A 16,596-nucleotide genomic window follows, 5' to 3' on the forward strand; every position below is an offset into this window, starting at 1 on the left:
TTTTACTTTCTGCTATAAAGCCAATAAAAAAGACCAAAATGTATATTGCTACATGTCTTTGGTAAAAAAAATCCCCAAAAATCCCAACAATCCCATGTTGATGGGGACATTGGCCTCTTCCTACAACCCTGTGCATTTGTTGTGGGGGTCTGTTGTGGGGGTCTGTGGACAATTCCTTAATTAAAAAACAAAAACAATGTCCCCCAGTATGGATCCATCTTTAGTCATGCCGCCTGCTGCGCCGCCAGACCCCAAAAAAAAAAAAAAAAAGTTCAGTTCATGCCGAAGGCTCCAGCCATCTGCCTACTTTGCCGTATGACATTTCTTAAATAGCTAAGGGGTGAGGCACTGCCCCCTTGTGACCTTATTGACCAGATGCTGGATCAGTGACGTCACAAGGGGAGCCGGTGCCACCAGGTGGTGTCAGACAGGTGGCCCTGCCCCTTAGCTATTTAAAAAATGTCAGACAGTGGAGCAGGTAGGTGCCTTCGGCACGAGTGAAGCGTTTTTTTTTTTTTTACTTTGGGTCCGGCAGGCGTTGTGACTGACGATGGATCTACACCGGGGAACATTGTTTTTGTTTTTTAATAAAATAAATTGACAAAAACTGTCTCTGTGTTTTTATTTCTTTTTGACACATTTTTGGTGAATGAGTAGAGGTAAAATGTACCCCATACTCAATCACGTGGGGGGAGGGCGGCTTCTGGGGGGCCCCCTTGTTAAACGGGGCTTCCAGATTCCAATAAGCCCCCTGCCTGCAGACCCCCACAACCACTGGCCAGAATTATGGGGAAGTGCCCCCCCCGCCCCAAAGCATCCCCCAATGTTGAGGGCATGTGGCCTGGTATGATTCAGGAGGTGGGGGGGCGCTCCCTCATCCCCTCCCTTTTCTGACCTGCTGGGCTGCTTGCTTAGATAAGGGTCTGGTTTGGATTTTTGGGGGGACCTCAGGCCTTTTTTTTTACATTTTGGCTTAGGGTACCCCCTCAAAATCCATATCAGACCCGAAGGGCCTGGTATGGACTGGTGGGGACCCCCAATCCGTTTGTTCCCTGATTTTTTTAATACCAGCAATTATTTATTGTACATGCAGCCATCAGCGTGGAACCCCGTTGACAGCTGATAATTCATCGGTTGTTAAGGACACGGCAGTCTGTTTCCCGGCCCGCTCCCTAACGAACAGCTACTGAGTAGGCGCTTGTGGTGTGGTTTTAACAAGCCAAAAATGCTTGTCAACCATGCCACAAATACGCATGAGGCCTTTGGGAGATCGTTTTTAATGCTCATTAAACGCTTATAAACTGCACCTATTAATGCACATTAATGCTATAGGTGCATTTGATAAGAGTCAATATTTTGAGCAAGTGTGAACAAGCCCCTAAAAAGGAAATTAATACAGCAATCAAATCTAAGAATTGGTAAGCTGCAATATAATAAATGTTTGCTTTTGGGTTTAATACTGCTTGAAGCGAACAGAATTGAAAATTACCATGTGCAAATCCTACAGACATCCATCTTGCAATCATATCTGCAGTCTGAGAAACCACGGTAGAGAAAAATGCCTGTAATGATATCTTTGGTTATACAGACTAATAATTGCTTGAGTAACTAGAGACTTTTAAGGGAAACATGACTTACATAAAAGTACATACACATATAGGAATAGGCTATCCAACAATGATACACTAAAGTGGTTGTAAACCTCAGTGTCATTTCTGTCTGCTGCTTTGTTCCTCTGCTATCAGCATGAATTACTCCTGACAACTTTTCCTGACACCAAGAGAAAAATGGTGACAGGGGAGGGAGCTCCAGCTGATTAACAGTTTCAGCTTTGGTCCTGTGTATTGTGTGAAAGGGGGGTGTGTCCCTTCCCTCCAATCAGCTCTCAGAGCTCTCCTCACTGAGTTCTGCAGAGTGTAACTTCAGCTCTCCACCCTCTGACAGTCAGAGAAGCTATATAAATTCCTCACTTTGAACAGATGTAGAGAGAACTGCAGATAAACAGGTACAACTTATGTATAAGGGTTTATTTAATCTCTGTGTATTACCTGAGGGCAGTCATTTCACTGGGTATATATAAGGGTTTACACAAGCAAGTGATTGTAAACCCTCACTTTCTTTTTTAAATAAAAATAACAAACATTCCTATACTTACCTGCTCTGTGTAATGGATTTGCACAGATCAGCCCTGATTTTCCTCTTCTGGGGTGCTTCCTTACCTGTCAAATGTCTCCCCTCTGTCTGTTATGAGACCCAAAAAACTGCAGATTCTGTGGGTGGGTCTGTTGTCTGGAGCTCAGTGGGTGGAGTCGTGATGTCAGTAGACTCTCAACCCACTTATACACTCCCCTTGTCAACATTCATTTTCTCCTGTGTATTTCTTACACTGAACTTCTGCTATGATCACTAACATCCAGTCAAAATCCAGAAAAGTCACCACATGACTTCAGCATGCCCAATAATGCTGAGGTGTGGAGCAGCCAATCCTGGGAGAGCTGGAGAAGAAAGTAGGAGGGGATCTGAAGTACACAGAATGTCTCTCATGCATGAGATATGTAAATCATCTGTCACTCACAGCAAGGGGGAGAAATGGACTCCTATTTCTCTGTCTGACCATTTTTATCTCACTGTAAAAAGATAAGAGGATTGCTCAGAGCTGCATTAACTCTTCGTGGCAAGACTTGGCACAGATGACATGAAAAATCCTATACTGTACAAGGTGCAAGCCTTCATTAAAAAAAATATTTCCAGTTTACATCCACTTTAAGGCTTTACAACCACTTTAAGGGCTAGTTCACATGATGAGGTGCATCTGAGTGCGCAAGCTATTTTGTGCGTTCCCATGTGATACATTTTAGGACAGATCATAAATTTCAATGGGTTGCCCTATGAAGCAAGCAAAAATGGTGCAGGGATGATGTTTAAAACCGCGCCAAACTGCACAGTACTGTCGTACTATGGTGGGTGTGAACATATGCATGTTTGCCAAATGAGGCATGCCATTTAGAATTAATGGCACCCGTGCAAGTCTGCAGAAGGCAATACGTTTTCATGCGGTGTGGGAAACTTTGCATGTTTTACTCCACCACACTCGGTGCAAACAAGCCCTTAGTGCTGTCTAAATATGATGGTGTCCACTAATACACCATAGTTTTGCTTCCATTATCTGGATGATTACTGGGCTATGATCCCACAGCCACACAGGTGCTACTATTCTATCCTCAGATCCAAGTAGAAAGTAGCTGTCATGATTCCACCCAATAAGCTTCAGCATTCACTTGAATCAGAAGAATACTGCAATACTGAGGGCAGTGAGAGAATGTTAGAGTAGAGCTCTCTAGGCTTTGAGCATTGCAATTGGACAGATAATGGGCATGTGACCTTGTCATTAGCATATTACAAAACAATCTAAACTTCATACTTCATTGCTGGCTGGGATCTTCCTTTTAATGGCTTTACATGACTTACACTATAACCCAAGCAAGTATATGTCTTTAACCAAACACTTGAACTCTGACTTCAAAATGATCAATCCTTTAAACTCACCAATAGCCTATCAGGATCAGTCGTGTTAATGGATGGAAAGTGTTCTTTAATGATGAAATCCACTAACTGCCTGAAAGAATGGAATATGTGTAGCATTAACAAACTATCAAATGATTAAGTACTGATAAAACTGAAATACATATGTGTGACTTGTCTCACTGCCAAACAATTTGCAACTTTGTTTAGCATTTTAATTCAGGCACCCTTGCCAGACAGCATAACCAAGTCCTTGACCACTGTGCAGATTACATAAAGTTGAAAAATAAAGACTGGGCTAGGAACCGCCCAAGCTTGTGATTGGACAATACAGGAGTAGCAGCATACTGAGGAGGTTCTAATTTTGCTCTCTTCTGTCAGGACGCATCAAGTTACTTTTGCAGCTGTATGTAAAACACAGTAAACGTTAACTCTAAATTTAAAACTTTATAGGCAATGCACTGGCCACATTTTATTTTTCAGACCTCTGTTAGACCTCTGTTAGTAATATTACCTGGTGATCCTACAAATACCTTCACATCTGTTCAAAGGTGACACCGGGGTTGATTTATTAAAGGCAAATATACTGTGCACTGCAAGTGCAGTTGCTCCGGGACTGACGGGAAGCGTTGCTGGTTTCTATCATCCAAGTGGAAGCAAAAATGCAGATATTTTTTTCTTTTCCTTACATTGAGAATTCATTGCAAAGTGAAACTTTACCTCATTTACTAAGCTCTGGAGCAACTGCACTTGCAGTCAGGGCCGCTGATAAGGCAGTACAACCAGCCCTGTTGTACCGGGCCCGGGCACCATCAGCAAGACAGAGGGGCCTGGCCAACTTTATTGTTCATTCCGGCCTATAATAATAAACTGATTTTAGTAGCCCACACTCCCGCTTCTACTTACTACCCAGGGCTTAAATTTAATTTCCCTGGGCCCCATCAGGTCAATACAGGGGCCCAGGAGGCAGGAGCAGAGCAGGAACTTTTTTTTAATTTTCGGGTGTAGGTACATAAAGTGCAGTCGCATGTACCGCTGAACGTTATAGTCCCGGCCACCCACTGCCTATGCTATGCCCTTCCTGGCGGAGTGATTCGTTGTACCTCCGCACCCTCAGCAGGTGCCATGGAGTGAGGGGAGAGGCTTATGTGAGGTGGCTGAGAGATGCAAATTGGCATGGCAATCCCAGCGGTGGATGGCGGTGCACAAGCAAGTGACACACAGTGACAGGCAGCATGCCTGAAAGGAAGGTACAGTCCCCAGACTCCCCACTGTGTGCTAATTGACATTAACATTTTAATGACAACAGCAGGTCCCCTATGGCTGTGTGTCAATGTCACATGGCTGTTGGGTACGGACTTTGTTATGGCTGTACAGTGTTAGTCTGAAACACCTAATACAGCCATAACAGTCAGTATCCAACAGCCATGTGATAATGACACACAGCCATAGGGGACCCGCTTTCCTGTGATCGTTATAACAAGGATGATCATTAGCAGGAGATGTGTTGGGAGTGGGGGCAGCAAAGACGTGGCTGAGCTAAATTTTTACTGGCACTCCACTCATGGATCCCCTGCTGAGTGGACTGGCTCAGGATGAAAGAGCCCTTATGATGCAAAAACACCTCACTACCTACAAAATGTTCTCTGCGGAGCAATCCAGGTGCGGATCACTCTTCAGAGAGCAATAGTGTGAACTAGCCCATAAAGACTGGGTAGGGGGAGCAGTACACTGGGGGAACCCATGTATAGGTGGGGATTTGGGAACAGGGGCCCCATCAGGAAGACTGTACGGGGCCCCGTGATTTCTAACTGCGGCCCTGCTTGCAGTGCACAGGCAATCAACCCCAATGCTTGGTTGCTGCATTTCAATACAGAAATGGTGTTGTCACTCTTCTATGCGTGCTGCCTTGAGAACTCTGGAGGTAGGTGTGCTCACATTGAATGTGTAATTCTGCCCATCCTATCTACTTTGTTGCTGACAATGAATGGGGTGTTTGCAGTGTTGGAAGACACCACATGACTGCTCATATATACTTCAAAGTGGAGCTCCACCCAAAAGGCAAAGTTCCGCTTTAAGGCCTCCTCCCTGACTCCTGTTTGTAAAATGGACCTTTTGGGGAGGAGGGGGAGGGTTACATAGTTGGTGAGGTTGAAAAAAGACACCAGTCCATCCAGTTCAACCTATGTGTGTGTGTGTGTGTGCGTGTGTGTTTATGTCAGTAGTACATTGTATACCCCTGTATATTGTGGTCATTAAGGTGCCCGTCTAACAGTTTTTTGAAACTATCGATGCCCCCTGCTGCTTGAGAATTCCACATCCTTACCACTCTAACAGTAAAGAACCCTCTACACAGTTTATGGTTAATTGGCTTCTCTTCCAACTTTAGTGAATGGCCAATTGTCTTTTTAAATTCCCTTTCACTAATTAGTCTTTTCCCTATGCTAGGGTCGCCATGTATGGTATTTGTACATTGAAATCATATTCCGATTCAAGCGTCTCTTCTGCAGAGAGAATAAGTTCAATGCTTGTAGCCTTTCCCCATAGCTGAGGTCCTCTATTCCCTTAATTAGCTTTGTTGCCCTTCTCTGGACTCTCTCCAGTTCCAGCACACCCTTCCTGAAGACTGGTGCCCAGAACTGGACAGCATACTCCAGGTGCAGTAGAGTGGGGGAATTATCGTTATCTCTGGAGTTAATCCCCTTTTGAATGCATGCCAATATTCTGTTGGCATTTGTTGCTGCAGCCTGGCATTGCATGCAATTGCTGAACCTGTCATCTACTAGGACCCCCAGGTCCTTTTCCATCCAAGATTCCCCCAGAGGTTCTCCCCCTAGCCAGTAACCTGCGTTTGTATTTTTGGCACCCAAATGTATTACCTTACATTTTCAATATTAAACCTCATTTGCCATGTAGTTGCCCACCCCATTATTTTGTTTAGGTTGTCTTGCAAGGTTTCCATATCCTGAGTAGACATTATTGCCCTGCTTAACTTTGTATCCACCGCAAATACTGAAATTGAGCTGTTTATCCCATCCTCTAGATTGTTTCTGAAAAAATTAAACAGGATCGGTCCCAGGACAGAACCCTGGGGGACCCCACTTTCCACAACAGACCATTCCGAGTGTTCACCATTTATCATCCTACTTTGGACTCGCCCTTGTAGCCAGTTTTCAGTCCATGTACTCACCCTATGGTCCATGCCGACAGACCTTAGTTTGTAAAGTAAACGTTTGTGGGGAACTGTGTCAGATGCCTTTGCAAAATCCAGATACACCACGTCTACGGGCCTTCCTTTATCTAGATGGCAGCTTACCTCCTCATATAAGGTTAATAGATTGGTTTGGCAAGAACGATTCTTCATGAATCCATGCTGATTACGGCTAACGATAACATTTTCATTTCTAAAATCTTGCATATAGTCCCTTATCATCCCCTCAAATAACTTGCAGACTATTCATGTTAGGCTAACTGGCCTGTACTTCCCAGGGATACGTCTTGGCCCTTTTTTAAATATTGGTGCCACGATGGCTTTTCTTCAATCAGCTGGCACCATTACAGTCAGTAAACTGTCCATGAAAATTAGGAACAATGGTCTGGCTATCACCTGGATGAGCTCCTTAAAGAGGTTGTATTCCTCCCTGCATAATTTGTACCTATAGGTAAGCCTAGAATAAGGCTTACCTATAGGTACTGTAAATATCTCCTAAACGTGCGCCGTTTGGGAGATATTTACGGTATACTACGCCGATGATGTAATCGGCACATGCGCTCCGAAGGCCCTCCGTGCCGTTTATTAAGGAGCGTGTGCCGTGACCGGTGGCTCCCACCGAGTGACGTCACATGGCTCCGGCAAGTCACACAGCCGGAGTCCGCAGCCCCAGAAGGAAGACAGGCGAAGATGGATGCGGCCTCCAGCGGGGACGGTGCGGGCTTTGTTTGCAGGTAAGTGTCACATAATGTACTAGTATGCGATGCATACTAGCATGTTATGCCTTTACTTTGCAGGGAAGAAGAAAGGAAGAAAAAAACCATCAGGGTTTACTTCCTCTTTAAGGACCCTCGGGTGTAAGCCATCTGGTCCTGGTAACTTATTTATGTTAAATTTTTCAAGTCTATTTCTGATTCTGTCTTCTGTTAGCCATGAGGGTGCTTCCTGTGATGTGTTATGAACATTAACATTACAGTCTTGGTTACTGTATCCCCTGTTTCCTTTGTAAAGACTAAGAAGAATATATTCAAAACCTTTCGCCTTCTCGCTGTCCTTTGTAGCCAAATTCCCTTCATCATCCTTTTTGGGGCCAATATGTTCTGGTCTCGCTTTCTTACTGTTTATATACTTTTAAATAATTTCTAGGGGGTGGAGGGCGGGTACCTGATTTTTACAGTTACCTGTTCCCACTTCTGTTTTGATTGCTTTAGGCAATCGGAAGCAGAAGTTCTCCTTCCCCCCCTCCCTCCCGAAGTCTTCTGGGTCCTGTGTCACAGAGTGCAGCGCAGTGGGCACCCGGCTGTGACAGCGTGCCCATAGTGAATATGCCAGTGAGGGAGGACACAGGAAGAACATGACTACAGTTTTTGTAGCTGCTGACTTTAAATTTTCACTTCAGAGACCGGAGCACCGCTTTAACTATTTTAATTTAAATTCATAACTGGATTCGATAGTAGCATCGTATATATGGTTGAGTGTGGCTTTAATGTGCACCTATTAATGGAAGGAATAGTATGTTGCAAAGAAAAAACGCCAGAAACATAAACCAACATGCATCCATCAAAGAAGAGGGCACTGCTGGGGAATAAGTGATCATGTACAGAATGCCTCTAGCATCTCTGCAATGAATAAAACCACGCATCTATTGTGTCAGCTTAAAAATGTGCACAAGGAGATGGCTATAGACATCTTAACAGTTTTTTTGCCTGAGGGCGCTTATTCTTAAGTTGTAGGAACTGCTCATTTTTCTCTTTATTTCATTTATTTTCTTCAAGTATAAAGGTCTAAAGTAAGACTTTTAATGAAACTTCATAAATACACTAAACCCTTGATTGATAATGGAACTAAGTACATTATCTCCTCCTACACAGCAATATGCAATAACTGAAATTAAATATTGGTTCCCATGAGGTGTAGCATGTGATTGGTATGACATTTATAAGGATACCATAACAAAATAAAAGTGAGCAATGACCGATGCCCACACGTCTTTTTTTTTTATATCTCTTATGCTACACCCAACTGTGCTTATTCTACAAATTTTGACTTCAGCTTTTGGCTGAGTTGTAGCCTACCCACCACCACCACATGCCACAAATCAGTGCATGCGGCTCTCTGCTGTATTTGTAAAATGTTTCAATTTTTTCAAGGTGGAATTTGCTTACTGCCTGTGTCTGGCATGTAAAACACCCAAGACACCAAGAAAAAAAAATGTCAAAGTAATTCACAATAAGAAATACATATGGACATACCTGCAGGTATATGTTTGTTTGTTATGGTAAGGGCTCTGTGCTGTCCATGCCAATTTATGAACACCAACTCATTTTTTACAGTGCAGATTAAACCATGAAGGGAAGAATCTGGTTGCAACGGATAACACAGTTCTATATATATATATCACACACACACAACAGCCTATTCTATTGGACAAAACACGTAGGGTGGGGTTTATGGCTCTGATGTCACCCTGCTGCATGGATCTCAAAGCAGAGGCTTTTCATGTGAGTTTACCGTCTTTACATATTGCTTGGATGCTGTCAATTTTTAGTAGATGACTGTTGGATTGTGCGTTGTTTTAATAAATACTACACTACGGCATTCTCCCTTTGAGTTTCACTGATACAGTTCTGGTTGGTGTATAACACTGCAAGAAGGAAAGGACAGAGGTGGTATGTCTGTTACTGGGCTGGAACAGCAAGAAGAGAGCGATCTGCTCAGAGAGATCAGGCTGTTGCTGCTGCATTTATTGTAGCAGTCTTTATGGTGAGTTTGTAATCAATTGGGTAACAGACAGACAGTGACCATAGACTGGAAGATCTGGCATGGATCTTATTTGGTGGTGGATGTCATGTTTATTTTTTATGCACTTATATATGGATTTAATTTAGACTTTTTTGGTTATAAACATTTAAAACTTATATTGTGGTTTCAAGCACATTATAACAAGAATAGCAATGTATTTGTGTACAGTAATACCTCGTATTTCGAGTAACATGGTTTACGAGCGTTTCACAATACGAGATATCTTTTTTTTAAATCCTGACTTGACTTGCGAGCGTTTTCTCGCAAGTCGAGCAGAATTCAAGCTTCTGGGGTGTGCAGTACCGAATGTGGCCAGAGGTGCGGGGGCACCGGTGACATTCAGAAACCACTCAGAGATGCTCGGAGACCCTCGGTGACACTCAGTTTCTGAGTGTCTCTGGCTCCCCCGCACCTCTGGCCACATGCGGTACTGCATACACCAGCAGTGGCACTGGATTGCATTATCTGAGTTTCCATTGACTCCTATGAGGAAACTCGCTTTGATATAAACGAGTGCTTTGGATTAAAAGCTTGCTTTTGGAACTAATTATGCTTGTAATCCAAGGTACTACTGTATTATTCGCTTTATTTATATGATTGCTTATCAACTGATTCACAGTTTGAGATATTTTGTGTATTGGTACTGCAAATACAGTGGAACCTTGGATTAGGAGCATAATCCGTTCCAGGAGAATGCTTGTAATCCAAAGCATTCGCATATCAAAGCGAGTTTCCCCATAGAAGTCAATGGAAACGAAGATAATTCGCTCCACATTGACTTCTATTGCATGCAATACCGCATGTGGCCAGAGGTGGGGGGGCGCCAGAGAGACTCGGAAATACTCAGAGATCGCTCGGCTGCACTCGGAAACCCTCGGAAAGGCTCGGAAACACTCGGGAATGGAGTATTTCCGAGTGTTTCTGAGTATTTCCGAACGGCTCCGAGTGTCACCGGCGCCCCTGCACCTCTGGCCAAATGCAGTACTGCACACCGCAGAGGCTTGAATCCTTCTCGTTTTGCGAGACAACACTCGCAAACCGACTCAGGATTTTAAAAAAATAATTGCTCGTATTGCGAAACGCTCGGTAACCGCGTTACTCGCAATCCGAGGTTCCACTGTACCTTTATTTCTGATTTTTTAGGATCAGTGTCTCTATACTCACTTTGCTAGAAGCCTGTTTGTAATACCTTAGCGCTGACTTGTCTCTCTTTTTTATATGTATATGTTTTAGTTATTGATAAAGTCTTACCTTAGCAGGTTGAATTCCCCATAATTGGCTAAAATTTCAAGTGAACCAATCCGAAACCATGATTTTGCAACTCTTAATACCATTGCTCCTGCATAAAACATAAATAGCCTAAATTATTACATAAAAACTGTTTCTGCAAGTTAATAATGTAATATGGTGTATAAAAAGAAAATTCCCTTAGGGAGATTCACCCTCTCTATTAGTCCTGTATACCGTTATCTCTGAAAATGAAAGAAAATCCTAAATTTTGAGTTGTCCTCAGAACATGAATATAGGGGAAATCTTTCAAATAGGACACCAGTTTCAGTGACACTGGTGACAACCAGGGATTCCCTCACTTCGGAGGGATTTCCTCTCACTTCCTATTTTGCCTATAGGACAGGAAGTGAAGGGAGATCTCCCAAATGGGAGGTTAGTATTACATTAACTTTCACTCTGCTGATTCTGCCACACTCACCCAAAAGGCCCTCAGCTAAGATTCTCTATTCCTCAAAATACTGCCAATAAAGTTGTGATCCATTTATTTTACACTGAGTGGCATATTTATAAAAAAAATGAGAACAGAAAAAAAGGAAAATGCTGATTAGCTGGAAATACAATTTTTTTTGGAGGCACTGGACACTTAATTCAAAATGATCATATTTTACTGTACAAATTTTTATAAAATCATGAATACATTGATCAAACAAAAAAAAGGAAGTAGCTATGTTTCGTCTAATATGACGTCATTCAGGGGTGTAAGAGTCACTCCTATACCATTGGATGACGTCCAACTGAACGAAACATGTCGGGTTGAGTTACAGGATGGACTCATACCTGCTAGGCTGATGACTGTTCTGAGTTATCAACTTGCCTGATTTCATATGCCCTGTGTGAGTAGTATTCTGTTTTAATAAACTGGTGAAGTTTTATACTACTACACTATGAGTTCCTTCCTTATTTCTATAGCCCCCTGAGCTTCTTCTGCAGAGTGTTCTGGGAGCCCTTATTCTGTGTCTTGAAGTGTGCCATGCATCCATCCCAGCAGGGATCTCTCCTAAAAAGTCCTGTCAGTAAGCAGCTTGTCAGTTGGGTGCGCACCTGGGCGTGGAGTGGCATATGGTTACATAAGAAGATTGGGGCGATATACACATTTACTTCAAAGAATTCTCTTGTACTGTTCACTTTTTTGGGGGCTGATTTTGCACCGTGCACTTTATTGAATTATCATCTTTGGATACTTTTTGATTAATTGATTTTCACATGATGATTTTTATGCAATATCCCTATGCTAATGTGTTGTATTATTTATGCATTAGCGCTTTGTTTGATAGCGCAACACAATTATTTTGTTTAATGTTCAAAAAATACAACCCACTATACTAAACCTTACCCCGTTCTTTCATCACATTTCCATTGTAGAACTGGTCTCTCCAAACCGCATCATTGCTTACAACAAGACTGTTATGAAAAAATATATATGTCAATTCCAGGAAATGAAAATTTTAATTCATAGATTCATGACAAACAACAAAGAAAAATTCCCAGCTCACTTACCAGCCAGTCTGCAACAAACCAAATTGTCCTGTCTAATGCCCCGTACACACGGTCGGATTTTCCGACAGAAAATGTGTGATAGGACCTCCATCACACATTTTCCATCGGAATTTCCGACACACAAAGTTTGAGAGCAGGCTATAAAATTTTCTGACAACAAAATCCGTTGTCGGAAATTCCAATCGTGTCTACACAAATCCGACGCACAAAGTGCCACGCATGCTCAGAATAAATTAAGAGATGAAAGCTATTTGCTACTGCCCCGTTTATAGTCCCGACGTACGTGTTTTACGTCACCGCGTTCAGAACGATCGGATTTTCCGACAACTTTGTGTGACCGTGTGTATGCAAGACAAGTTTGAGCCAACATCCGTCGGAAAAAATCCATGGATGTTGTCGGAATGTCCGATCAATGTCCGATCGTGTGTACGGGGCATAAGAGTTTTAATTTGTATACAATCAGGCAGGCCCTTGCACTACATGGTTTTGGTAAATCTAAAGGAAATCAAACAACAAAAGTTGTATAGTGTGTATGGGGTCTTACTCAAATAACCACTCGTTACAACCAAGGTATGTAGAATACCATCTCTGAACACACAACAAATCGAACCTTGAAGCAGATGGGCTACAGCAGCAGAAGACAATACAGCTACTGCCCCATTTATAATCCCGACGTACATGTTTTACGTCACTGCGTTCAGAACGATTGGATTTTCCGATAACTTTGTGTGACCGTGTGTATGCAAGACAAGTTTGAGCCAACATCCGTTGGAAAAAATCCATGGATTTTGTTGTCGGAATGTCCGATCAATGTCCGATCGTGTGTACAGGGCAAAACAGTTCTTGTTAAAAAACAGGGGTTTAAATTGCACACATTTGCAAATACAAGTGTAAGCTGCAGAGGCCACGCCACGTCACGTAACTCTATACATTTTGAGAGCCTCCATAGTAGTAGCACATATATAATAATGGATAGATTGAGGGCAGGTATGCTTGGAGGTAGCCAACCCGTCTTTAAAGGCACAGGGGTTCACTGGACACCCAGAAAATAGCACAATGGCCGCAAAGGCATCCAGTTCACCCCCCTTTACCAAATAACCAACGGTACAAACAAACGGCAACTGCTCCAACCTATGAATTGTCTTATCAGCAAGGAGCACATGGAAGGGCGACACATGTCAAACAACAAAGAAAAATTCCCAGTTCCACTTACCAGCCAGCCTGCAACAAACCAGAATTCATAGATTCATACCTTATATGTAAACAAATATACATAGCCGTGGATTTACCAAAGGCAAATAGACTGTGCATTTTGCAAGTGCATTTGCTCCAGAGCCTATTAAATGAGGGGAAACTCCGCTGACTTCTATCATCCAACCATGTGCAAGCAAAATAACTATTTTTTATTTACCTGGGATGTGATTGGGTTTTCTTTGAAAAGTTAAGCTTTGCCTCATTTACTAAGCTCTGGAGTAACCACACTTGCAAAATACACAGTCTATTTACCTTTAGTAAATTCACCCCATAGAACTTTTCTGCATCTGGGCCCTATGGGGGAATTGCTGGGCCCCAGAACACCCACTTCATCTCCAGCATTCCCTAATTTTCTAATTCCTAAAGTTGGGCTTTGATGTTTAAAAACTTTTTTTTTTATATATAGGACCCCTACCCCCACCCAATGTGACAGGGCTGGGCAAATCACCAAACACCAGAACTGTCACATGGAAAGAAAGGAATGACACGATCCCAACAGCCAGAATTACCAGGTATTTCAGTTCCAACAGCGAAGAGGTCGGGGTACGGGAAAGGCTAGTAGGCAGGAGGGGGCCTGGGCGATATACTGAATCTTGTTACATCCTGCCTGGCCAGAATACAAGTTCACATGATAAATACACTATCGTTTTCCCTAACACTAAATCTATAAATACATTTTTGTCCCTTTTTTGTAAGTGATAACATTCCCCTCGGTTCTCAGCTGCATAAGAGCTGAGGGAGAAGAAACAGCAGCACACTGACAAGTCTGAGCACTGGAGGAGAGCATACTGAGTTACCAGCATAGCTAGAGAACTGACCATGGTGTGCTCTCCTGCTTAGTGTGGTCAGTTTTTACTAGGAAAGCAAGGGGACTAGCAGGGACACCAGGGATGTCACATAAAGGAAGCAATACAAAGAGAACAGAATACTTTCTCATACGAGTACATGGTACAGCAGGAATTTGAAGTGTTGGGGTAACAAATGCTTTAAACATGTACCTGGCAGCCCTGCTGGTGGGAATGCCCAAGTAATACATGGCCTCACTACACAGGAACTCTCTTATAGAAGAGCGGAGTACAGCTCTCCCATCACCATCCCTGCAGATGAAATGACAGACCAGCATTATTACAGTTCTACATTTGTATACAGTGTGAGGTACATTAGGACAGTGTACAGCAGGAACAAAGACACACATAATAGCTTTTAAGAAAAAAACTGAAACTGTATGTGTATTGCTATTCACACATTTTGGTTGCTGACGTAGCTGTGATAATATTCCTGACAAAGCTGGGAGGTCCCAGAGAAACGTGTTGACATCATGCTCCTGTGCGTCTGACACCGTTTCATACTCCCACATGTCTCCATCGCAGCCTGGATGATACAGCATGGATAGACTCGCCTGACATAAGGAGTGTTGACTCCCAAGTCCTGGATGGCTCGCCCCGCACAGTCGCTCCACCACATTCCTGGATTGGAACCATTGATCTCTCTGGGGAGCCAAATTACCTTTACGAGGGGAGCTGACAGGTGCGGATGGGAGCAGTCAGGAGCTGACACCGGTGACACCAATAGCTGACATCTTGCTTTATGGATTTCATCAGCCAAGACATGGACACAGACATGTAAATATACCCTGTTATCATCTGCTGCTATTCCGTGATGGTGCGGGCTTGACATTCACCTGCAGACTTCTACACTATACTTTGCCCCCCACGGACTTGACATTTATTTGCAGGCTTCTGCACTACACCTGGAACATCACAGGCCTAATTTTCGGTGCCTGCACAGGGTGTCCACTGACTGATATATTGCTGGATTATAGTCAGCTACTACCAGCTTGGTGTCCACGGTTTCCTCCGGTTGCTGCCTGATGGCGACTGTTTCATCGCATTGACTAGCTTGGCCATCATAGGGTTATTTCTGAGGGGCCAATGTTACTTGTATTCGCATCTTGATTCTGACTTACGGCTGCTGGACTGCTTTTTCATCACTCATTGATGCTCATAATCAGTTCCATTCATTGCTGAGTCCATGAATCTCCATTAGGTGGTGTGTCATATGCCCCCCCCCTTTTTTTTCATTTTATACCAGCATTTTTCCAATGTGATGTGCATGTGTGGAATATATGTGGATGGTGTCTAGACCAGTGTTTCTCAACTCCAGTCCTCAAGGCGCCCCAACAGGTCATGTTTTCAGGCCTACCATTATTTTGCACAGGTGATTTGATCAGTTTTACTGCCTTAGTAATTACCACAGCTGTTTCGTCTGAGGGAAATCCTGAAAACATGACATGTTGGGGTGCCTTGAGGACTGGAGTTGAGAAACACTGGTCTAGACACTTCACTTTGATCAGACAACGTTGTCTTTTTAGATGGTGTTTGGTGGAGGTGTCTGCTTTTTTGTATTGACTTATATCTAATCAATTTTGCAATAAACGTTTATAAATGTTATAATTTTTTGATTGTCCCCTTTCTTGCTTGGTACTATATCCCTGAGGCTCTATTCCTGTGGTGCTTTGAACTTTACTTCCTCCCCTTTTCATAGTTGTGATAATATTACCTGGAATATGGTGTTTTCCCTGATCCCTTTAATTGCAGTTCCCACCTCTCTCCAAACCTAAAAAACAGCATTTTAAAGAGCTAACAAAACTAGGAATATAGGAAACATAACACAACAAATGTATCTCTTATTAAAGTGATAGGGATGGGAAAAATATTGTGACAAAGAATACAGTACTGAAGAACACACACAGTGAAGATACATTACCTGTTAATATAAGTGGCTATTAAATGTGCTCTTCCATCTCCCAACTGACCAGCCCAAACGCCAAACTATGGAGGAGGAAAAAAAAACACACCGATAGATTATTTTAATTACCGAATCAAAATCAGTGCTTGAACTCCAACTGAAATCAGCAAAACAGATTCCAGGTGCATCAGAACAAAAAGTGTGGAAAATGTTACCTGTGTTTTCCTTAAAAAGCATCCACAGCCTGAGTAGAAAAGCCTGTCCCCTGTCAG

At 42.9% G+C, this 16,596-nt stretch overlaps 1 protein-coding gene across 2 annotated transcripts in view; it reads right to left on the bottom strand.

Annotated features, from left to right (window-relative positions):
• LOC141144284 (protein adenylyltransferase SelO-like) overlaps nucleotides 1-16,596 on the bottom strand; it is a 166,525-nt gene that overhangs the window by 116,208 nt on the left and 33,721 nt on the right. For both annotated transcript variants that reach the window (XM_073629796.1, XM_073629797.1), the window contains exons 5-11: nucleotides 16,343-16,407; nucleotides 16,136-16,192; nucleotides 14,575-14,673; nucleotides 12,159-12,226; nucleotides 10,787-10,874; nucleotides 3,547-3,616; nucleotides 1,490-1,562 (exon numbers count right to left, since the gene is read on the bottom strand). In XM_073629796.1, coding sequence (XP_073485897.1) covers nucleotides 1,490-1,562; nucleotides 3,547-3,616; nucleotides 10,787-10,874; nucleotides 12,159-12,226; nucleotides 14,575-14,673; nucleotides 16,136-16,192; nucleotides 16,343-16,407 — 520 coding nt within the window. The remainder of the gene's footprint in view (nucleotides 1-1,489; nucleotides 1,563-3,546; nucleotides 3,617-10,786; nucleotides 10,875-12,158; nucleotides 12,227-14,574; nucleotides 14,674-16,135; nucleotides 16,193-16,342; nucleotides 16,408-16,596) is intronic.

The sequence above is a fragment of the Aquarana catesbeiana genome, linkage group LG05, assembly GCF_042186555.1.
Source record: "Aquarana catesbeiana isolate 2022-GZ linkage group LG05, ASM4218655v1, whole genome shotgun sequence".
In the NCBI taxonomy this organism is placed as follows: domain Eukaryota; kingdom Metazoa; phylum Chordata; class Amphibia; order Anura; family Ranidae; genus Aquarana; species Aquarana catesbeiana.